At 51.7% G+C, this 24844-nt stretch overlaps 1 protein-coding gene across 1 annotated transcript; it reads right to left on the reverse strand.

Moving 5' to 3' along the window:
• Positions 1 to 434: 434 nt before the first annotated feature.
• Positions 435 to 21953, reverse strand: MFSD4A (major facilitator superfamily domain containing 4A). Its single transcript, XM_029999855.2, has 10 exons — positions 21541 to 21953; positions 14864 to 15062; positions 14489 to 14728; positions 8473 to 8641; positions 6675 to 6790; positions 5429 to 5602; positions 3351 to 3498; positions 2604 to 2674; positions 2284 to 2404; positions 435 to 1587 (listed from the first exon to the last, which is right to left on the reverse strand). The coding sequence occupies exons 1-10, from the start codon at positions 21768 to 21770 to the stop codon at positions 1523 to 1525; spliced, it is 1533 nt and encodes a 510-aa protein (XP_029855715.1). The 5' UTR covers positions 21771 to 21953; the 3' UTR covers positions 435 to 1522.
• Positions 21954 to 24844: the final 2891 nt, after the last annotated feature.

Consider the following 24844-nt stretch of genomic DNA (forward strand, 5'->3'; position numbering starts at 1 on the left):
GCAGTACATGCTTTTTTCATTCTTGGTATTCTCAAGGAGAGTAACAGTGGCATCCTGTGGTGCTAGAGAAGAATTACAGCACATACTGCGCTGGATGTGAGACAGGAGGGCTCCTGAAGTCCATGGATGAGTTAAGCCCAGAATTCAACTGCATTTGCCTCCTTCCTCCATTGGCCTAATGTGCACTCAGCTTTAGGTATACAAAGTCAATTCAACAAGTCTATTCTCTTGAGACTTCTACAGAACCATCCGTGGGAGCTTGTGAAGATGTTTTATGGAAGGTAAGATCTGCTGCTTGGAAAAACAGAAATGCTAAAAACGGTTTAGGTTAAACAGCTGTTAGATTCAGTCTGAGTTTGAAAGCTAGAATTGGTGAAGGTAGTAGTTGATAGTCTTGGCCAGAAGCAGCTTAAGTTACCTGAGTCCAGTCATGCTGAGAATCTAGCAATCGATCACCTTTAATTAAACACTGCTTTATATACACACGTACATATGTACATCCACATACAGCAGTTAAAGCAAAAAGTACATGTCCAATCACTCACTGAAGAAATAGATGTATGTAGCTTTACACTCTTCTAAAGCCAGTCCTTTCTTCGTAGCTTGTAATAGGTCATGCGTGGGTTATGAGAGTACCTTACAGAAGGCACCTGTTATTATAATAAGTAAGTATTGCACAGATTAAGCAGCTGGAGGCTGGCTCCCAAATACCTCTGTTTAAGCTTCAACTGGAAGCTAGAAATAAAACCACCCTAAAAGACACTGCAACTGTAGCAGCTAAACTAGTGACTTAAAGCAAAACAAACCATCATTCTTGACTCAAAAAAAAAAAAAAAAAAAAAAAAAAAAGCTAATGATCTTAATAATCAAGAGGCCCTAGCATGCTGAATAAGACACTGTCTTAGTGAACATGTCTGATACTGTGTAATGTACAAGAATCAGCTGTGCAAATACAGATAGGTCCCGCTACTGCTGTGCACTTGGTGGGTTCTACCACTTGTGTAATTTTTCCCCTTTGGAAGTATACACGGAAGTGACATATACTTGAGTCGGTGTTGCACAAAAATGAACTCAAATCCAGTATTGTGCTGTAAATTGTAGGGGCTTCTGTATGTTACAGGCCAAAAGAAAAATCTGTTAAGTTCAATGACTAAGCCAGAAGATATTCACTCTTATGTATGGAACAGAGAGAACCTCCTCTTTCCCACCCTCCATCCTGAATTGGTAAGAAAGTTTGTTTGCAGGAGTAATTTCTCCCATCATCCCTGCCATATACCATAGCCTTTCAAACATAGGGTCAGTCTGATGCTGACAGTCTTATTTTTGGTACATGTGACATGGGCAACTTGTGCTTAGCTTGATGCAGTGTTTTAGGATGTTTTCTTGATTCTGACTTACCCAATCTAATGTGCTTTTGATTGCAGAAAACTTGCATGATTCAGTCATTAAATGTGAAATCATCCTTAACAGTAATGCTTAATTGTGTGTTGTTTTATTGCTTGTCTAGGCCTTGGCCACTTCTTTAGCGCTGATACTGTCCAGTGTCATCCATTACTGCTGGTTTGTCAGGCGAGGCATCATCCATATCTGCAAAATTGACATTAGGTACTTCATCTGAATGTACCGATTCTATTGAGCTTTACAGGAATGTGCACGAGCTCTCCTAAACATGAATGTTGCTATTCTATCACCCACCACAGTAGCTTGTTTACTTTGCTGGTCATGGAAGAAAGACCTCCGTTTCCAGTAACGTGGACAAGTTTTTTGCCTGTCATGCAGTGCTCCTTTTGTAAAAGATGCTTATAAAAACAAATAGTGTATGCAGACTGAGGTGATATGTAAGAGAAATCCTTTACCAGTGAGGCTTTTCTCAAGAGCCTGACAGCTGCCTGTGGATGGCAGACCCGCTTGTTCCCTGGATTTAGCCAGGGAACAGCGTAGGGAAGCTTGTGCAGTCTGTACTAGGAGGACTTATTCCTGCTAGCTCTGCAGTAGCACAGTAGTGCTTTCACAGCCAGCATCCTCTGTGCTTTATAGTTCCTCTGTGATCCACAGACCATTCCTACTTTTTCCCTTGCTTCTGCAACAGAAAAGAAAGCAAACCCTGAGTTGTGGCTGCCAAGGCTTTGTGGGCAAGTCAAAGCAGGAAGAGGGGACAGGAAGCAGCAGTAAAATAAACATTTCCTTGCATTTTGCTGAAGTGCTGCACCCTGGTTATGTATTGATGCATATGCTATTCTTCCTCTCATTATAAAGCAGGGCTGAGTGCTGGTGCTGTCTTACCTGATGAGGGCTTGGGGTACATCCTGTGGAAAAACAAGAGGAAAGCGTAGAAGGTAAAGGCCAAGCCTCCAAAGATCATCCCACAGACCAGGAAACTGTAGCTGCCCTGATCATGTATAATCTGCAATTGGAGGGGAAAAAAAAAAAGGGGGGAGCAGACACATCATCATAGCACTCAAATACCTAATTAGCATTCAGTAAGAACTTTACTATTTATCAAGGGTAATGCAGTGCTTTTTCCCAGCAGCTGTCCAAAACCAGGACTAAGGTTTCTACTTAAAAGTTCCAGTCACTTTTTGGCATGCCTTGTCTACACTTACCGATCCCACCAGTAACTGTAGTACCATCTCTCCAATTCCAGCTCCGGTCACCAACACGGTTGTGGCACAGCCTGCAGAGAAACAGTGCAAGTGATGTTGGCAGGGAACAGGTGAAACGGCCAGCAGGATCAGCCTGTAGCTTCTTTAAACTGCTCTTTCATGGATCTCTCCCTACAAGATTTACAATACTTAATGTGTGTTCCCATTCAGGGTTGAAAATGCCTCTTCTAACCTGCAGTAGTGCAGAAAGGTAGAAGTTTAAGCCAGAAACCTATCTCCTGTTCTGTCACTTGTCTCTGTTGGCAGAGGTGCTGTTGCTTCTTGGTGGAAATATTTTCATTCTTCTGTATCGCTGCCCCAGAGACAGACGTTGGCAGAGACCTCCCGTAAGAGGTGGCCAAACTCTACAATTTTCAGTTCACTGATAATCTGGATGATGTTTTCAAAACTAGCTCCCTGTAAGCCTCTAAAGCAGACATTCTTGTCAGACCCTGAGAGCTCTAAAGCTGCAGGAAACTAAGAACCAATCTGGATCCCTGCCTGTAGAAGTTATTAATATAATGAAGCCAGGATTTGTGCAGTCTGGTTTTCTGACTACAAGCTTGAATAAACTTTGTATTCAAAAGCAGATCTTTCTTCCAGGCTTCCTGAAGGGGGAAGGAGTTGCTAGGCATGATGGTATCTGAGCTTGTCTTGAACACCTACCTGCTTTCAAAGTCTGCCAGGCATGCCCAAATCCCTGCTCACCTTTGTACTGCAGGATGTCCTCAGTATAGGCAAGCATGCTGGGGAAAGTGCTGCTGAGAAACAGGCCCAGAGATGCTGTCCCCACAAACAAGAAGACAACACTGTAGGAGAAAATCAGGAGCAGGAGGAAGGTTATCAGGACTCCGACCTGTGAACACCAAACACAGAGTCAGGAGGAAGGCAAATGCTGAGTTGCAACAGGCTCTAGATATTTTTTATCTTTTTTTTTGTAGAAAATAGTTTGGAAAAGGAAATAAACTATACTGAAAAATTGTCACAATCTCTGAAAAACTGAACTAACTACCAAATAAAATCCATCTACCTTTGCAGTAAAGAATTTGGTACTTTTTATAACAGGACTTAAAGTGACTATATACAATTCATCTGTCTCAACTTCATTAGGTAGAGACTTAAGATCATATCTTAAAAAAAACAAAAACAAACAACTTTCTCTGCAGCTTTAAATACAACAGTACTGCTACTTATATAATATTTACATGTCTCAATCACTAGTAAGTCTTATTCAGCACATTAAAGAATTAACTCACTCTCAATAACTGCTAGAAACCAGTCACAGGAGTAAAGCCAAAGAGCCAACTAAATTTAAACAACCTTGCCCTCACCTCTGGCTTGCTGTAGCATACAAGTAATAGCAAAACCAGTCAAGATGCACTAAATTAGCCACGGCACAGTCAGCAGAGGGAGCTCTGCAATACCAACTCAAGTTATTTTTTCTTAATTGTTTAGGGCCTGATTATGGGTGTGTGCATTGTACACAAGAACAATTTGGATTCTAAAGTAATTTAATTCAAACTGCAGTTTGCTATAATGCTGAAATGACTGCCAAGAGCTTACTACATATAGCAGTACCAATGAGCAAGCATTGCACAAAGGATTCAGTGTTAGTCAAATGAATTTTTGTACTTGGATGATACTACTACCATTGCCTTTAAGGGGAAGTGAGAAGGCTTCCATTCAAGGCTGGAGGCTATTCTGTCTCCTTTCCAAATATTACCAGCAGCTAAAGTCATCCTGTCCTCAGGTTTGTTAATAAAGCAATAGTGCAGTTCAGACAAGTGATTAAGCCAGTAGTATGCATCAAGGAGATGCATGGGACCTGCGATAGATCTGCTGATGCTGAGCTTTCCCTGCTCCCATGTAAGTAGTGACTATGTGCTAAAGTAGGAGATTACACTCATTTTTAAAATAATTGCTTTCCATTTGGCTGTAGCTATTGGTATCCAAGCTCGGTTTTTAAAGTGACCAGTGGCAAGGTGCTGAGCCGGCTGCCTCACCTGCCTCCTGTCTGCAAAAGGCATTGGCCTAAATCTTCAAAACATCCCAATGTGAACTGTCACTCCTGTTTTCTCACCACCCTGTCATAAATTCTTGACCGCACAATATTAACTGTGAAGCTTGCTACCAAAATAACTTCTGGTTTAAATAAATCGTAAATTAACTGCCTTCTCACTTGTTTCGTTTCTTCTTTCTTTGTAAGAAGTGTAAATGGGAACATCTCCCTCCCTGTTGTCTGTCACATCCTTACATGCATCTTTCTTATATATCCTTAAAGGACTCCTTCCTCTTTCTTCAAGTGAATGTGTTTTATTGATTTAAGCAACCTCACATCACATTGGTTTCTTTGACAGCTGCTGCAGTCTAAGCAGAGAATTTACTGAACTATCTGCCTTCCCTTTCCCATGGCTAACATGGGCATTAAATTCCCTGTAAATGCCAGAGAAGACAGCGTGCAAAGTAAATAAAGTTGGCAGACACTTTACTAGACGCTTTCACAAATCTAACGTTAAATTAACTGAGGAGCAAGCTCAGAAAAGCAGTGCAATCCAGCCGTAAGTCTGAGCTACCCGGTGCATCGGAGTCAGCTGCAAACCTGCAGAGGCAGCGATGCGGGAGGCGGCTAACGCAGCTCGCCCCGGACGGCACGCTTGTCAGGCTCTGCCTGGTGCAGATCTACTCTAGGTATGGCATGAGAGTAGCTGCGGCTCCGCACATCAAAACCAAAACTAGACAGCATCTTGGAGGCAAGCAGGAGAAAACCACAGTAAAAACAGCCTTACCACGTTGATGAAGACCATAGTTGCCGGCTTCATTCGGTAGGACACAGGGATGGAGATGAGCCTGCCCAGTGTGATGAATCCCCAGAAGAGGCTGGGCAGGTAACCGGCCACTTTATGTACTACGGAGAGAGGCTCTTCCACCGCGTAGCTGTAAATGAAGCCCGAGTACTCTCCCTGCAGGGAAAACAAAACAGCATGTCACATTGATGACCACTTACAGGCTTTGCAGCTTCAACTTCAACCTGTCCCTCAATTATTCACAATATTGTGATAGTGCTGGAGAGCCCACCTAGGGATTTGCTATCAAATCTCAATGAACCTTGTTCCCAAGGGTTTGCAGCTGGAGACAGGCTTCCACCAGAAGTAGAACACAGGAGTTAACCTCTCCTAAAAGGGCAAGACTTCACAGCATTACTAGGAAAAATGCATGCTAAGCTCTTAGCTGTAGAGATGCTCTCTTCCCTAGGGGCTGTCTTGTCCTTTTGGAATTGCATACTCTCAAAACATATCACATTAAGAACCCAGAGTTGATCATCCTTGAAGATGGAGGCCCTGGAAAGTTCCTGTATCTGACAGCTGCTTTATGTAACCCTGCTCATCTTTCAGGACCCTACTTAACGCCCTAGTAAGACCCAGCAGTATTTTACTATGAGGGGACCGAGACAAAACTGTTGAAAGAAAAAGAACAGCAACTTGCCAGCCAAAAGCGAGCCTTCCTCGCCCAGACAGAAATGCTACACACGGCAAACCCCGTGTGACTGTGCCGGCCGGGGACATGCTGCCGGGCCACGCCAGAGAGACTGCACCATCCCTGCATGCTCTCGTCTTGGGTTTTGAGGGCTCAGGAGACCCATCAAACAAAGAGCCACCGTTTCTTATGAAATAAAATGAAGCTGCTCTTGCCTCTTGGCTGAAGTGAGAAGAGACCTCTGCTGCCTACCAGTAGACAACATCACACCTCCAGCTCTAAACTGGCCAGGTTAGTAGCAGTAGCAATCTAGCTGCAACAACACAGAGCCTAGGAGAAGCCACAAACCCCTCCCAAGAAGCAGGGCGCGTATCAGCCTGACTATGATTAACTTTGAGTGAGCTACCTTGGGAACCAGACTGCTGCTCCGGCAGACCCTCGGGTCCAGCCCACGGCACGCAGAGGACGTGTGCTGGGTTTTGGCTGTTACAAGTGATTTGGAAGGAAGCAAGCCATATAGCTTTGCTCAGACAAGATCCCTCTATCAGCTGAACTCACCACAATCCCATCAGTCATGAAGAGAACAAGAGCCCCAGTGATGTGGACTGCGAAGTAGGTGTAAGAAGCCCCTCTGAAGTTTTTGCTTTGGCAGCAGCTAAATAAGTCATCATGACCTGGTAAAAAACAATGCAAAGCAAACTTAGCTGGAACGTCCCCCTGGGGCTGGGTGGTTGCCAGCCCACAATGGGGATTTGTTTTGCGCTCAGCTGCACAACAGAGATTCATAGAGGACCGTGAACAACGTGGAGCACTGCTAACCTCTGCTGGCACAACCTCTTTCTTTACCTACCTCTAAACTTTCAGAAGGAAGACTGATAACGCTTGTGGGCTGCTGTCCACAGACTGGGATCCTAGCTCTCCAGGATACTTGCTACTTCTCTGGCAGCTTGTGCTCCTCTTCCCATTTAGGAGCTCCACATTGCTGGCCCTGCTCTTACAGTCAATAGAAACAAGCCCATCCGACCATAGACTCGTGCTCAGAGCCCCTCAGCCTCGGTACCACCACACAGGAGAGTCCTGCCCAGGATAGCTCACATTCCTCAGATAAATGATACTTCAAACAAGCCAGCTTTGGGAAAGAGAGTGATAAACACACAGCTAGCGTCACCTCCTCTGACCAGACCACTGGGAGCGACAGCCTGCCAATGCTGGGGGTCAGGACCCCAGGAATTCCCGACTCTCCCATCCTCATGCTCATCTCCCATGTTAGAGTACCAGCTCCTGGAGTCCTGTGCAGGTGAGACAGTTGCTCCTGCACGGCAAAGATGAAATTATCACTGCTTCTATGGGGAAGGAGGGGTTTTGCCAGCACAGATCGCCGCAGTCGGCATACAGCCTTCCTGCTTCTCTAAGGATTAATCTCAACTGCATTTAAGAGGAAGATGGAGATCTGAAGAACATGAAACTCCAGTGGGTAGTATGAAAATGGGCAGCTGGGTTGAGGAAAGAAACCATCAGTGTCTCAGCTAAGGGAAATGCTATCAGATGAGCACAACCTTCTCAGACACCAGAGAACCCGCTCCGTTAGGGACACCTATGATCCTTCCCTGCAGCACCTCACCACATCTCTAACTGCCTCCACCTTCAAGTATTCCCTAAAATTTCCTTTTATTGTTCAGGTAAAGCCATCTCTTCTGTAATAACACTAAATGCTCCTCTGATAACCCTAAAACATGATTACTTCCAAGATTCACTATTTAGCTGAAGAATTCACTTTGATACGTTTCTCTTGGGTAACGAAGAACAATGTTACTATTGTCCCCAAAACAGGGTGTAGTCACAAGTTCAAGAACAAACTATTGCTGGAGCTTAACTTTTCCTCTCAAACAAGGGCGCTGTCCTTATTCCTGTCAGATTTATAAGAATCAGCATTCTGCAGCGTGGTGACCACTTTTAAACAGTCAGCGGAGCCAGCTCAAAACCTGACCAAAAACCAGAAGGAAACGAAGGGGCACGACTTTCAGGTGTGCTTAAATAACTTGGGAGCCCAGGTTTAATTTTAGGACAGCTTGGAGAAAAGTAGCCTGGAGTCCCAACAGCGGGTTACTAATCTCTGTTCAGGGGTTACGGTCCCATCATCTAATTCGAGGGCAACTGGGCAACAAATTGTCTGTTTGGATTGTTTGGGTGCTTCTGGATTACATTCACGTGCATGTTTTGGAAAGTTTCCTCCTTAGACAATAGCGACGGATCTCACTCGTTAAACTCAATGGAGACACTCAGAAATAGGGCTTTTTTTCTCCCCCTGCTCACCCCCTGTTCCTCCAAACCCGTAAGAAAGGTGGCTCCGGCTCACCTCCTGCTGCGTGGGGTCTCTGCACGGCGGCGGGGAGATCGTCCTTCTCTGCGGGCTGCGTTTCCATCGCCAGCTCGTCGGCCGACAGCAGCGGGTGGCTGCTGCTGTTGAAGCACGGCACCATCCGCTCCTTGTAGAGCAAGAAAAACACCGCGATGGGGACCGGCAGCTGGGGAGGAACGGAGAGGGGCAGGTGAGCGCGACAAGCCTCGAGCAAAATACAGTCCGGTTCCCCAGTCACAACTGCCTTTTAGGAAGCTGCACTCAGCATCTGCAATAGATGTGCCCGAGTTAACCTCCGAGAGCAAGGACAGAGGCTGGCAATGGCGTAATGAGCCACTGCAGGAGGGATGGAGGCTTCTTAGGAGAGCTAGCAGGGAGATGGGGGGAAAAAAAAGGCAAGCTGAGAGCAAAGACTCCTGCTCCAGAGCATGGCTGGGGCATCTCCTGCCAGTCCCTGTGGGATGCCGGGTGGGCTGGGGACCATTCAACTGGGATGGGGGACAAGGGACACTGGAACAGAACGCACCTAAACACAAACCTCCTGAAGCACTGTACTAGCCCTTCAAAAGCAAAATGTTCTGGTTTCTAAGCATTTGGCCACTTCTGCCCAAAGAATAAAATAATAAAGCAGCTTTTGCCTGTGGAAAGCAGAACAGTTTTAATGGGAGACCTTCTGCAGCTGAAATTCTTTCTGAGGGAAGAGCAAGCTGCTCCAAGACCTGCTTTGCCCATCTCCAGCCATTAGCAGAGGTTGCTCAGCATCTCGTAAGAGATGAGCTCGTGGTTCCCAGGCCAACAACGACAGCACCGCTACAGCCGAGCGGCTTTCAAACAGCCCCTCGGTACAGCTTGTGCTGAGGGACCTGGGACTGAAAAGCAAGGAGCCTCCAGCCATGGCCCTCTCGGCTCTCACTGCCTTAGAGACCCCCGCACGTCGAGGGATGCTGCTGCGCAGGCTCCGAGCGCACGAGGGTCCCGCCGGCACCGTTCCCTGCAGTCAGGGCTTTCTGCCTGGTGCTAACGCACACAGGGACCGTCGGCTCGTACCTGCCCACTGGATCCATCACACGGCAGCCGCAGCATCAGGCCCCCCGGCACCGCGCTCCCTTCGCTGCCATGTGCCCGGGGACCAGCCTACTCCCTCTGCACACCCGCGACTCGCTGGTGCCTCCAAGCCCGGAGGGACTTGCTCTTAATTTTTTTTTTTTTTTGAGAGAAAACAGAGGGAAGCAAATGAAGCTGGGTCTGCCCCTTGCCAGCCCTCCCTTCTCCTCCCGCCGCAACCAAGTGGTGTTTATTCTGCAACAAACTCGGGGAGAAAGCCAGGAAATCCTAAGTGACAGCTCACTCTCCAGCCGCCGAGCGCTTGTTTTCTACATGTCTGTGAGCAAGTGTGAGCTCTAGCTCCAAATTTCCTGCCTTTTGTTGGCTCGTGGCATGATTTAAATGTATGGAGAATTCCACCACCCCCCCGCCCCGCTTCTCTTGCCTGAATTCATTTAGGAGGACCTCATTGTTCTGGGAACAATGGGAATAGGAACAGTTAGTTCGGTCCCATGGAAGAAAAACGCATTTGCTTGATAGTTCTAATCCTTCCGGAGGTCAGGACCAGATTTTATTCTTCTAAACTGCAGATTTTGCAAAAAAATACCCATGCAGAAGGTCTGGCCATACAGATAACGTCTCTGGGCACTTCCAGCCTTAAGGAGCACTCGGTGCCTATGCAGAAAAGGGCCCCAGCTCTGGACTCCTCCAATTCCCAAACCGTAGGCATATCCCTGCTCCCCAGATCCTCATCTCTAAAGCAAGCAGGTCCCTTTTGCTTTATCCAGACTGTAGCATCTTGAAGCTGGCAGCGCCTCGGGTGCACGAGTGCTCTGACCCCATCAGCCGTGAGCTGCTCACCGGCGCTGGCCGTGTCTGGTAGGAAATGCCCAAAAGCTGGAGACTCACCCACGGTCAAGCAGAATCCTCACCCACGGGTTGCCACCACGCCAAAGCAAGCTTGGGGAAGTAGGGAAAAGCAAAGGATCAAGCTCAGGAGAAAGCAGGTCCCCAGGGCTCCGTCCTGAGCCAGCCCTGTGTCCTGCAACACCGGCTGGCAAATCGCCTGGGGGACAGTCACCGGCGGCCACCTGGCCCACAGGAGTGGCCGGCCGTAAATCTGGGATGCGCACAGGGGACAGAGCATCCACGAAAGCAGTTCAGTTATCACGCAGGCAGGTGGAGAGGAGCAAACCGCCGAACGCCAGAGCCCTGCCAGGCATGTTTCACCAAGCAAAAGGACAAATCCATCCCAGAGGAGCAGCCTACCCCAACCACAGGGCAAGGACAGCTCGAGGACCATCCCTTCCACTGCCCACATGAGCATGGCCACTGCCATGAGCTGCCGGGTGGGTGCCGAGCCCCTCTCCCCATCCGCAGCTCCCATGTGCCCCAATTGGAGAGGCTGGGTGACGATGATGAGCCTCGCTGGCCCCTGGAGCCCGGACACATGCCAAGACACACGCCAAGACACACAGGGGTAGGGCCACCGTGCTTAGGACAGGATCTTGCTACTCAGCTCCTAAAGCAGCTTCAGTTTTCTTGGGGCTGACACCTCGGCTGCCTGGACCGCTTGGCACGGGGCAAAGAGCCATCAAAGCCTTCACACCCTGCAGGGAGCCCGAACAGCGAGAACCAGAGGTGAGCTGCAGCCACAGCCCCTAAAATAAGGACACTGGTCCTCAAAGCTCTGCCCTGCCCCGCGGAGTCGAGGGTGCCCCACGCCATCCCCAACCACACCAACCTGGACACCTCCAGCACCCATCTCTGGCCAGTCCTCCCTCCTGAGCAGGCAGAGGTTTTGGTGCAATAACCATTTGGTCATGGGCTTTCTTCCCAGGGCAACTCTGCTTCGCCTTTTTTGGCGGAAGGCTTTTCTTTTTTCCAGGGGCTGAGGGGCATCTGAGCATCCCGCCGGGAGCCTGCACGGGCTGAAGGGCAAAGCGGGCAGCAAGAACCCGACCGCCTGGACCCGGCGCTCCAGCTCCACTCGCCGAATTGCCGGGGATGTTCCCCTCCCCCTGGCAGCTCTTAACCACTATTATAAACTCAACAAGTTGCTGCATCACACAGTTAAGCGTGGGTATAATCCAGGCTCCTTCCCTCCAGTTTCTATTTCGGTCTCTCCCCCCAGGAACACGGGACCGTTCCCTGCTATTGTATCCAGGCTACTTTTAAGCAACCTAAGCACAATGGAGTGTCCCGCACTTCCCCTGGGAAACCACCTTCCGGACAAACACATCCCTCTCGGAGGAACATTTTCCTGATTTCCAGCCCCTTGGAACGGTCTGGATGATGAAATTTCCGTTCTGTGGGAAACTGAATTTTAAAATATGTTTTTGTTCCAAATCTGGATGAAAAGCCAAAATTTTCTGTTAGAATGAAAAATTTTGGCCAGGAGTCATCCAAGCACTTCATTTTGATAATGTTGAACCACTTAATTTTACTAAAGCAAGAACATTTTGCTTCAATAACATCGAAACAACTATTCTGTCAGCTTTACACATTGCAGTTATGCCAAAGTCAAATTGAGACATTTCCACTTTAAACAAAGCAAGAATTTGAAATGAATCATTTCAGCTTGTGTCTTGTCAGAATACACACAGCCCTGTGAAAACTGGGATGGAAATGTGGTTTTGACCGTTTTATAACAAAGTTGCTGGTCTTGGTTTCCATTTCTATAGCTTACTCATTTCATTCACTTCCCTAGGGTTTTAAATACCAATTATCATCATCTTTCTCTGACATTTACACCTTAAACAAGGGTCAGCAGTTTCGGAGCTGAGCTACTCTCAGTATCTCCAGCCGGTGGGTTGGGTTATTGAGATTAAACAAGGAATCAAGTCAGCTCCCTCAGCGAGGCTTTGGGAAAGGAAATAACAGCTCGGCTTTGGCACAGGGACGCGCTCAAGAGCTGCGTGTGCAGCGTACGTCCGACTCCCCGCTCCCCTTATCTTTGTTACCTAACCCTCATCCCAAAAACCATCAGTCTCCCAGCACCCCGGCACTCCCTGCCATATTCCTGGTGATCCTACGCAGCGTGTGCACACACGTGCAAACCACCCACACGTGCAAACAGCACTTGAGCGTGCAGCGATGCACAAGCTCAACTCACGACCTGCTACGCATCAGCTGCTGGGCACAGCAGGACTCAGCCTAGTGTCCCATCCTGCTCCCAAAACGTCCATGGGACACAGCTAGGAACAGAGAGGGGTCTGGCAACCGCCCTCCCGTCAGTGCTCCAGATATCAGACGCATTGTCGTATTCAAAGCAGATGTTAAATGCTGCCTTCAAAACTAAATTAGTTTGCTCGGGATTGACTGACAAAATAGATAACGCTCCGGTGTAATTAAAAGCACATTTCCCATGGCATACGCAGAGTCGGAGGTAATTAAAGCTGGCTTCTCCTCCTAGGCAGAGAGCATTCATCTTGGTGCTTCTGCAAAGAAACTCATTACAGCACCTGCCCAGCTATTTCAGTTGCCTGTTCTTCGCCTCACATCAGCGAGCTGTGCAGGCCTCGGTCTAATGAAAGCCCCTGGATTAGGTGCACTGGGGTCTGTTTTAATTATTCAGCAAATGGGAAGGCCAGGAGCCCAAAGAAACCCGTTCCCTTTGCCTAGCGCAGACGGAGTGGTGGAAGATCAAGGGGTGCTCGTTGGTCTGAGACAGGGAGAAGGAGCATCCTTATGTTTTGGCAGAAGGGCAATGGCCAAACTTGGACAGGGAAGGGGCAGCAGGTACCGGGGCTGCGGGGCAGACGGGCAGGGAGAGGTCCTTCTGGCAGGATCACCCTTCACTTCTACCACAGGAGGTCTCCAGGTGAGCGAAATGGGCACCAGCTTGGCAGTCCCTGCCCTGGCACGCTCTTTATAGACAGATATTAGAGCATCTTAGGGCGAGGGCTACACAGGCTGGGCTCTGCTCTGCTCATGGGGGGACCCCGGGACCCCTGCCAGCAGGAGTGCCCGTGCACGAAGCATAACCGGGCACTCTACAGGTGTGGAGCAGAGCTGCCCTCAGCATCAATCCTGACACGAACAGCACGCCTCGGCAGGGCCGACGCTTGCTCGCTGCAACAACACGCTCCGCTCTTATCGCTCCAGATCTCCGTGGACAATTACACACACGCTCGCAGGGCTCCTGCCGCCAGGGAAGGGACAGCGGCGGGTTAGCTAGCTCTGCTGCAGGGGGACCGGGCATGGGCACGGCCACAGCCCGGTGAGGCTGTGCAAGGGACCAGCTGTATTTAACCATGCTGGGATTTGGGTATTAACTGGGGGGTAAGGAACAGGGCTAGGTTTCAAAGAGAGCCCACAGACTGCAGGCAAGAGCAGCTTGCTAGAGATCAGGTTTGGGACTCAGCAGGGCAGAAAAAGAGGACGGGCACTAATCCCGGTGTCTCTCACAAAGGAAGGGCCACAGGGCTTTTATATCTGCTGCAAATCACCAGGGAAACACAACAAACGGGCAGAGACACCCCCGATCGAGCTTTCAGCCCCAGTAAATCAGTTCATCCATGGGCACTTTCCTATGAATATCACTGCAAATCACCCTCCCGCTGAGCCATCCCCACACCACCGAGCTCCTCCCCAGACTGACCACGGAGGAAGACCTTGTGGCTCTGAGTGTAGTTAGCTGCTCTAACTCCTGCCCAGAGGTACAACCTGCTTCCAGAGAGATCAGAAAAAATCCCCACAGAATGGTACATCGACCCTATCGCATCTGACGGTGCGGTGACTGCTGGCTCAGCTTCGCAGAGTCCTGCCCTCCTGCCCCAGGCACCTGCTGGAAACCCAGCACTTGCCAAAAAAACGAACCTTTGCTGCGGACCAGCACAACCATCCTCATGCCTCCTTCCATCACCGGGACCACCTAACGGGCACCAACACCCCCCAAACACATTTAAAGCTGAGAAGCAGGGATGTCCCCAGCAATAGCTTGGGCCACTCCGCCTGCAGCACTTACGTTGATGAGGGCCATGATCCAGAAGGCATAGGAGACGCGCGTGACCACCATGCCTTTCATCGGCAGGTCGTAATGAGACAGGTTGCCCGGATGGTGCGGGACCAGGGACTTGCGGATGTGAGGGAGGTTGCTGGAGGCGTTGGCCGTGGAGTTTGAGAGGATGCAGTTGGTGTCCGAGAGGAAGGGGTCAGCTATCAGTGGGCTTAGCAGCGCTCCAAAGCCCACGAAGAAATGAAGGGCCTGCAAGAGATGAGACACACAAGTAGAGCAGGGGGGTTTAATGCTCTTCTCTGCAAGGAGGCTGGCCGAGCCCCTCGCTCCTCTTCCTCAGAGAGGGAAGCACGGCCAGAGGGGAGACGCGGGCTCCGTGGTCACCTGCAGGAAGACGGCCGAGTCCTTCTGGTAGATCTTCACCAGCTGCATGTTGGAGATGGTGTCGATGCAACCCATGGCCAGTCCTGCCACAGCCATGACCACAGCCAGGACCACCACATTGTGGCACAGAGGAATAATGGCAAAGACCAAGGAGATTGCCAGTGACGAGGCGAACAGTGCAAACAAGGACTGAGCCAACCTGAGACAGGGAAAGAGGAAAGACAGGACAGAATTACTACCGTGAGAGCAGTACCCACACCACAGCCCTGCCTCCCATTTTCAGCCCCAGGTCAGTCGGTGGCGTAGGCATTAGCAGGAGACGCACCCACAGGCTGTAGCTCCAACACGTGCTCTTCTGACAAGACAGGGGAGATGCTACACACCCTGCACCCCCGTGCCTCCATGTCACAGCCGTAGCCAGCCTAGGGCACTGCCATCTCCTGCGTGGAGGGTGATGCCTTGAACAGGCAGACCTTCCACCCAGCTTTTGTGGAGAAGAGTTACCATCCCTTCAAACCCATGTTCTGCACATTTCAAAGCCCGAGAACCTTCCCTTGTTAACTGGGCAGATCTGGGAATGGAAAGGGACACGGGTACATGCAGGCGAGGCCACATCACGACTTTTGAGCAGCTCCAGGTAATTTCTCATGCAGGGCTGTATTGCATGAGCAGGCATGAGAGCTGCTGGCATCCCCATCACCGTGTCATCCCGGACCTGCCTGCATGTCCTTGTCCTGTTCTGCCCCCCAGGGAGCACTGGGGACCTGCTGCGGTTCCCTCTCCACGCCCCCGTGCCATCTCTATTCCCCCAACACGATGGGGAGGGATGCAGCACTGCTGCCGTTCCCGGCGCGGGCGGCCACTTTCCAACCCATTGCAGTCCGTCGGAGAAACCCAAGGGATGCGCGTGGTAAAGCGCGTGGTAAAAGCTGGTGCATTACATCTCGAGCCTGGCAGCAGCACAGGCAGGCCTGCCTGGCTGAGCGGGGAGGCTGCTCTCGGTGCGAGCCGAGCGCTAGCCAGATCGCCGGAGAACGGCGCCCAGGCTGGCACCGCGCTGCTCCGGAGCTGCCAAGTCGAAAGGCAGGAAGGAAGGAAGGAAACAGGGACCAGACAGCGAAGCACTGAAACTAGCAGAAAGATGGGACTATAAAGTCACAGCAGAGCGTCGTCCCCTCCCCACCCTGGGCTCCCAAACCCTGGTAGAAACAACAGCCAGCAGCTTGCTACGATGAGTCGCTAATGAGCGATCGGGGTCTGCTCCTGGGGGATGCGGGGCACAGCCGTCTGTCCACAGCAAAGGACTGGCAACGCGCAGGTACGTCCCCAGCACGGACACATCACCAGCAAGCAAAACACCTACATCTCTCTGCTTCGTGCTCTGCCCAAAAAGGGAGGAGAAGGCTACGGAGGAGGCACAGGCTGGAGGCACAGCAGAGAGCCTCCGTGGCTGCCGGGCACCACGCTACCAGCCCTCCTGCCCTGACTGCTCGTCCAGAACGGCCTGGCCTTGGGCATGTCACCGTGTTTCTGGTTGGCCCTCATTCACCTGCAAACCCAGAGTTATTTGGCCCTCCACATCCTGCTTGTTGCTTACACTGCACTTCAACAGCACCGGGGAGAAAAACGGGCCAAGGGCACGTCTCCTTTATTCTCCTGCCCGGTGGCACAAACCTGGCTGTACCAGCACCTTGGTGTGCTCACATCTCCCAGCCCAGCCTCGCTCACCCATCCAGCCAGACCACGTTGGAGGAGCCAATGTTTTGCAAAGCCGTACCTACTGATCTTCCTCTGACAGTAAAACAGGGAGCCAGCGCGGAATTTCTGGGGGAGGGAGCAAAGCGAGATGTGCACAGTCACGGCAGGAAAAACAACTAGCAAATGAGAGAGAAGCAGCTTCGAGCCTGGAGAGACAAGGCAGCACTCTCCAGGGTACAGCAGGAGCCCAGCAGGAAGGAGAGAGGCAGAGGCACCAGCAGCTGGCAAATCCGAGGCCGGGAGCGACGGGGAAACAGGGAAACACATGCCGAGACATCCCAGAAACGCCTCTTCTCTTCTGCAGCCCTAGCAAAACAACCACAGCATCGCTTGTGCTTGGCTAGGGAGCACATTCGTTGCTAGAGTTAAACATTAATTGCAGATGATGTTATGTCCTTAAAAAGCATTAAAAAGATCACCTCACTTTTTCCCAATGAGCAAAAATTCCTGCCTCCGGCCGTAAGATGTTAATAACACAATTACACCTCCCCTGCAAACACCAGCAGCCCACAGCCCAGGGAGGCACGCAGCCCTGCTGCCCCCTTCCCCGGCTCCGGCATTAGGGGGGACCAAGAAATTGCTGGCTTCCTACGCCAGATCCCCAAGGTGTAGCCAAAGGACTGCTCAGCACCCGGGCAGGCACCACACAACCGGCTGGGGGATTTCTTTAGAAACAAACCTCTTTGAAAGCATCCTGAAACGAGGTACACCATGACTTTCAAAGGGGGTCTCAACCCTGTCTCTTGATGATGCGAAACCAATGCACCCCTCCAAAGACCTCAAAAAGCAACCCTGATGTTATGCCGTGGTCCAGTTTCTGACATTGCTGCCCTCCCCATCACTAACCGGTCCCCGTGTCCCCGGCTGAGCAGATGCACAGCTCTGCACCAGCTGCGCCTGTGCCCAGGGCAGGCTCTGCTTCAGCACCGTATGAAACGAGTCTTGTAACGTCACGGACTCTGTTTCAGGACCACCCAGAGCATGTCCTGGCTCTACCACAAGGCTTGAGGGAAGGCCCGCAGCTCCCCCTCGAAAGGTTTAGGCTGCTCTCCTCTGTAGGATTAGGATGGTTAATGCTATTCTGTAGTCACAGCCAGAAAAGCTTCCCCTCTCCTTCCCACACGGCGTATATAAACCCCCACCTCAGTGTTCCTGTTGCAGCAGGCATTCTTCAACTTCAAGTATGTTTTTCCCCACCCCAGGGAGCATTTTCTAAGTCCCTCACATCAAGAAGAAAAATTGTAATCAGGCTAATTCAGACTTGCAAAACTGATAATTAAAACCCCAAAGCCCTAAGGGGACGAGGTGAGGACATGGAGGAAGAAGGCGGCGTGGATTATCCCACATCTGCCTTCAGGTACCCTTGTCTCCAGCAGAAAGCACGGGCCAGGCTTGGGGAGCATCGCCTCCCCCGAGGAGCTCATGCTCAAGTCACCATGCTCTCTGCTTTCTCAGCAACAAAAGGCTTTAATTTCCTTTGTGGTGAGAAGTGTCCTGTGTGCATCAGCCACATGCTTGAACAGAAACCTTCAGGAGATGGGAGTCTGAAGGGCAGGGAGAGAACAGGGTCATCCACTCTCAGCTGACATGCTGTGATGTGCACAGCTTTACCCAAGGGTAAAGATGAAAGAAGGGAAAAAGTGTCCCACCTCATCAGCCCTCCAGGTCCTGGTGTGGATCACTCTGAGCAGAGCCTGCTCAGGGCTTCAACACAGCAACACACCTCCCAGCCCCCTCCTCTCCTCTGCTAACACCAGCAGGACTAGCTCAGGGCTGACCCGAACGCTGGGACCAAAAGCAAAAAATACAGGAGGACACAAAAATGCAGTTTCTGAATTGAAAAGAAAAAAAAAAAAAAGGCAAACTGGGGCATGGGCACTCAGTTATTCTGGTGCTTCTGTCACAAACGTGTAGCACAGCAGCACAGAGCACAGAGGGAGCATGGCTTTAACTTCACAATGCAAGCTTAAAATCCAGCAAAATGGGAAAGGAAAAGGGGAAGGCAAGGGAAGCAAGAGGGAAAGCGGCAGGGATGCAGGTGCACAGAGCTCACCCCTGGAGTTTGCAGTGCCAGGCGCTCAGGGGTGGATTTACCGAAGAGCTCACCTCCCACTTGGGTTTCTGAGTCTAGGCAGGGTTTCAAGTCCTCTCAGCACTCCCACCCCAGCACTGCTGGCTGGATTTGCAGTCTCACAACATGTCAGGCACTTCTGAGAATCTAGTCCAGGTAATACCAGGAAACAAGAGCCTTCAGCGTGCTTCACGCAAAGGTGCACAGGGCTCCTTACGGAGGGCATCAGCTGCTGCCAGGGCTGTCTTTGCTCGAGGAACCTCTACCAACACCGCGGCAGCACTAGGGTTTGAGCCAGGGCACGTGCTCCACCTAAACCCCAACCCCGCTCAGGCAAATACCCTGCAAAAAGCTGTATTCTTCTGAAGCAAAGCTCGCAATTCCAACCCAGCAAACGCCACGTGTGAGTTACCAGAGAGCAGCAGCCTGTCGTGAACCTGAGCGTGAGCTTAAACAACGCGCCTCGGGGCTGCGCGGGGAGCTGCCCTTCCCACAGCTCTGGCTTCGCACCTCCCGACAAGCCAGGGAAGGGACCGTGCCGCAAACCCGGGTCTCCAGCGCAGGGCACCGCAGGCAGCGACTGCGTTCCTACATCGCTCGGGGGAAAACTCGCAACGGCAAACTTTCTTCTTCCTTGAAATCTCGCACGAGAGGGAATTCTGGAGCTAGTTCTGGCAGTCCAGGCTCGCGCCGAGTTACGGAAGGGACGGATGCCATCGTTATGCTCTGTCCTCCCAGTGCTCCAGGACTCCAGCTGGGCCGAGAGAGCAGAGACTACGACCCAGCATTCCGCAGCTTCTCTGGTGAGAGGAACCAAACCACTATTTAGGTCCCACCACCCACTTCTGCCGCAGAATCCAGTAACAACACTGCTTTCCCTCGCGAGTCTATCATTCAGAGCAGACAGCTCAGACCGATACATATTTTAATCAAAAGCAAGCAACAAAGTCTGTGTTCCTCAGGCATTAGAAATTAAACGCAGTTTGCAGCCAGACCTCAGCTCGGCTGGCTTGCAGGCAGGCAACACTTTGGGATCCTCCACCAGCAGCTATCCATCTCCTAACCAGAAAAGACGACTTGTCCAGCGCTCCTCCCTGCCTGGCACCAGGGCCGGCATAATTTGATTTATAAACCCGCAGCATGGCCCAGATGGAGAAATCCATAGCAGGACAGCTCGATCTGTCTGTCCCCAAAGAGGGGACAGGAGCTCTCAGAGCCTGAACAGTTAATATTCTCATCCAAACCCACAAGTTTGTACGCCGCACTGCTCCGAGTAACCCCCCACAACACTCGCAAGCTACAACTATCCGAAACATGCCCTCCTGCCTGGCAGGGCTGCCTCTCCTCAGTGGGGCTCGCAGACACTTTGCAAAAGCCCGTTGCTCCAAGAGGCTGCAATCACAACGCATCCTTGTTTGTAACCGCAGTGAGCAACGAACACGCTCTTTTCCCCAACGTGCTGCTGCAGAGTTAAAAGTTTGGGAGTCCCTGAGCACGAAACCCCAGACGGGGCCGTGTAACCCGCCAGCCAAGGGCAGGAGCTTTGGGTAGGAAGCTGACAGCAGGAAACAATTCTGCATTTTCCTTTGCAGCTCCTTCAAACATATGTGAGGCAGACTGGAGGCTGGCAAAGGCACTGCCTGCTGACCCAGCAGTCTCAGATCCGTGTTGGACCCAGGGGAAGGTTCCCACGTGCCGTTCCCATTCCTGCGCACCCCACCTTGCACCTCCTCTCCCGGCACGGCCCGACAGAGAGCAGCTCCCGCTGCTCCATGAAGCCTTTGGGCTCTGTCCGGATGGGGGGACCAGGACAGTCCAACGTACCAGGATGGCAATTTAACAGGTGCTCTAACGCCATCTTCATTAGCCAATGCTCTCCACAATTCACAAGAGTTTAACGAAACATTTTAAAACAGGCATTCTAAAGCAGCGAAGGATTCATGCAAAATTCTCTCATATACATGTTAAGCGTATACACGACGCGTATATCAGAGACACACACGGAGCTGACACGTTACATCACTGCCTGAAGAACTAGTGACAATGTAAATAATCAGCTGGTGCTCAGCAGAGCACAGCTGTCACCAAGCCTCAAATCAAATGCCTGTTTGGCAATCTTTAGGGTTGAGCCAGCGCATATTATTTATTTTAAACACATCCTGGACAGAAGGCTGGGTGCAAATCCCCGTTCGGCTGTCTCGCTGGCCCACCCTGCACGGCTGAGGCACTGCTTCTGCCCTCGGCCCCCGCAGCAGCAGGACCACGAGGACCGCTCGCATCTCGCCTCGTGTTTGCCCAAACTCCCCGGGGAGCACGACGATGCCTCGATTCCTGACACCGAGGTTATTAAAACAGGCTTCCAATAATATTTTTGTGATAAACAATCAGGTTAAGGAAAACACCCTCCAGGAAGTTCTGGCTGTAACTTCACGCTAAGGCTCGCTCTGTCCCGAGCTCCAGGCGAACCGGCAGCTTCTCTCCAAGGGTGCAAACCCGTGCAGAAGAGGAGAGCGGCTCCTGCCCCGCACCCCCGGGGAAGCCCCCCCTCTCTCCGAGCCCCTCGGGCGGGGGGGGCTGCCGACCCTCCGGGACACGCAGGGAGCGCTCCGCTCCGCTCGGGCAGGGTTTTCCCACCCGCAGCATCCCAGCTCAGCCATGCAAACCCGGCGGGGGAACGTGGGAGGGAGGCGAAGCCCGGGTGGGGGGGATCTTTGAGGAGAAAGGGGTGGGGGGGGGTGGCTGGTGCTGCCCACCCCCGGCCTGGGAGGAAAAGCGGGGGGGGGGGGGGGAGGCCGCGGAGAGCTAAGCCCACCGGCGGGAGGTGCGATGAGTTTGCCAGGCGCCTTACGTCCTCTTGAAGACCCCTCCGAGGCAGCTGCCGAGCAGGAGGCAGAACTGCTGGGAGAAGAAGACCCAGGTGATCTGGGAGAGGGAGCTCTGGGTCTGGCAGCGCAGGTCCAGCAGCGTGGGCCCCAGGAAAGCGATGCAGAGGCCGAAACTGAAGAAGACGCTCCAATAGGTAAGGGTGGGCTGCAGGTTCCTCCGGAACCGAGCCGACACCCGTTCGTCCCACCACATCCTGGGCGGTGGCGAGGGGCGGTCACGGCGATGCGGCTCCCGCCCCGGTCCCGGTCCCGGTGCCGCTCTCTCCTTCCCAGGATGTGGCTCCGGAGCCCGCGGAGCCGAGCCGGGCGCTGGCTCCGCCTCCGGGACCGGGGACCGCCGCCGCCGCCGCCGCCTCCTCCCGGGGCCGGGACCGGGGCGGAGCCCCCTCTCCATCTCCATCCCCCCCCCCGAAACCGCCCCGGAGGACCCCGCTCCGGTTTGAGGTCAAGCCGTGCTTCAGCGCATCCCTCCGGGGACCGAAAAGGAGCTCCCAGTTTAACCCCTCCTTCCCCCAGTATCCCCGCGGGGTTTGCATCATCTTGCCAAAAGTGGGGCAGCCCCCCCCCCCCCCCCCGCCACGGGTGACACCTCACGGCACGGGTGACGCCGAACTACGGCCACAGCAGCAGCAAACCTGATGCAACAGAGAGCCCAGCCAAGCGAGGAAACCCCGAAATCCCCTCTCTCTGGTGCCGACCGTCTCTGCGGTCCGCCCGTACCCGTAAATAGGCACGACCGTTCCAGACAAATGCAATTAAAGTTGCCCCTTCTCTGGGTGAGAAGCACAAGATGGCTTGGGGGGGGGGGGGGGGGCGGGTGCGTGCGCCTTTTGAAGTCGGAGTGGTTGATGCTTACGCAAAAGGTCTCCTCTAGAGGATGGATTTATAAATATTTCACCTACTTTAGCGAGGAAAGACTAGCAATTTTTAGAACGCTCTTTCCAGGCAAACCAGAATCGATGGAGCTCAGCCATGACAGAGGGCTGGCTCCAGGCCTGCGCGCCAGGTCCCTTCCCGTGCCAGCGGACCCCGCACACGTCCCGTGACCCGTCCCTCAGGAATGCTGCTCCGGGGCTGTAGGTGCTCATTTCCACCTGGACATAGCTTAATGTTTAGCTAATCCAAATTGCATGAGTCCTTGTTCTTCCCTGGCTGTGGCATCTGCTGGAGTCTTCCCAGAGTAAGGAGAACAGGATCGTATCCCCTTCCACCACCAAAGGGAACAAGGCGACTGGGGGCAATAACACACAACAGGTGGGCAATAAACCCCTGATGGCCCTGAAGGCAGAACTCCTGTGGCTGCCAGGCACCTGCACCTGAAACCATTAAGCAATCAAAGAAACAGCTCAGCTGCCTGGAGGGACGGAGCAATGTTGTTATCCCGTTTTACTGATGGGGAAACTGAGGGCCAGAAAGGAATGAAGCTCTTTGCTTACAGACACGGAGTGAGTCAACAGCATGGCCGGAAATTGGGTTTTATCGTTACGTGATAAACCATCTTCCTTAATAGCCTGGATGGCAGGATGGAGGGGAGGGGGGGGCTGATGCACAGGCCTGTGAGCCACAGCCTCAGGCTCTCCCTGCCAGGCAGTAACTAGCTTTGAGAGGCCACGCCACTGCAGACCACCTCAGCTTCTCTTCCTCCATCAATAAGTGGGGACAAAATAGCACGAAGGAAGAAGGATTGTGACAGTAAAGGCCTTTCCATCAAAATGCTGCTAGGAAGATCATCTCCTGACCCTCTCTGTCCATACACCTCCTTGTGCATGGAGCTGGGGTTACGTGATGAAACAGCAGATCCTTATCTTCCACACACCAGGTGCCATGCCCCAATAAAAGGGCTGACAGGGCTTTACCAGTGGCTCCCCTGGACCAGATTCTTGATGTCAATCTTGATCTTGGTTCTCCCCTTACTGGACAGGGAGTCAGGAGACCTGCAGTCGACTCCTGGCTTCCATTACTGCATCACCATCACTTGATAGCATCAGCTCTCTGGGCCTTGACTTTCCCAACTATAAAATGGCTGAGCAATGCTTTCCCCACCTTTGCAGGTTCACTGCGTCCACTCCCAGATGAAGAGGCAGCATCCAGGCACCAGAAGTTAAAAATGTTAGTACAACCCCGACCCCAGCTACAACAGCTGACCCCACTTTGCTAAGCAATGGCCTAAATGCCAGCACACTTGCTTCCAGGAATATCAGGCCATTTTATCAGGGATAACACAAATCATGCAAGATATGCTTGCAAATAAGAAATGAAGCGTAGGTGGGTTAGTCAGCATAAGAACACACTGATCCTTTCTGGCTCCACATACTGAAACCCAGATCCTCAGAAGTAGCTCATAAAAATGCAAGCCACAGGACTATGAGTATGTGCAATACCAGAATTAGCTTCACGAGGAGGCACTTTAGGCTGTTTTCCAAACTGAAGTCAATGTTGTACTTGCAGTGAATTAAACACCCACATTTTTGTGCTTGCTGCAAACTGCAAAGTGAAATCATGAATGAAGGAATAGCAGAGCAGCATGATCACAGAGAGCAGCATCAGTCGGTGCGTGCCATTGCTGCTCAAAAATATCTGACAAGCATTTGAGAAGCACCTTCCTTTTGCTTCCTGTGCCCTCGCACGTTCCTGGGCCAGCAAGAGGCACGGCGGGGTTTTTTCACACTATATCAGTTAATCTTTTCAGCCAGTGGAGCAATTACTTCTTTAACATGATCGGTCCTGCTTTGCAGTGACTACTTTATAGAGCTTCAACCGAGAAGCCAGATTTTGTTCAGATTTGCTGTTGTGATGCTGGCATCACTTCTCTTAGTCCAGTCTCAACACAGTGGGGAAATTCAATTCTAGTAATAGGTTTTCTAAAGGTTTCCTTGGGGTGGAACCAGCTGAGGCCCCACGAATGGGCTTGGGACAGCAGGCACCGGGGGACAGGCTCCTTCAAGGCTTTTGCCAGTGTTTGGGTTGGCAGCTGCGGCCAAGGGCCTGGGGCTGAGATACTGTTGAACAGTTTTCCCCCTTTTGCCAAGAGACCACAAAGGGAAAATCTGGGCTGACACCCTCAGAAACCCAAACACGTTATCCCAGCAACCACGCGTGCCGGTGTGATGTGCCGACGAGCTGCATGCGCATTTGGAGACGGGCGCACCGATGCCTTTCAACAGCTGTAACTTAGCCCAAAAACCCCACCACCAAGCAAGCTTAAGCAGGTAAGAAAATAACCACCCCGACTCATCGAACGTTACTGAGAAAAGACATGATGCTTCT

This window comes from Aquila chrysaetos, chromosome 24, assembly GCF_900496995.4.
Source record: "Aquila chrysaetos chrysaetos chromosome 24, bAquChr1.4, whole genome shotgun sequence".
Taxonomy (NCBI): Eukaryota; Metazoa; Chordata; class Aves; order Accipitriformes; family Accipitridae; genus Aquila; species Aquila chrysaetos.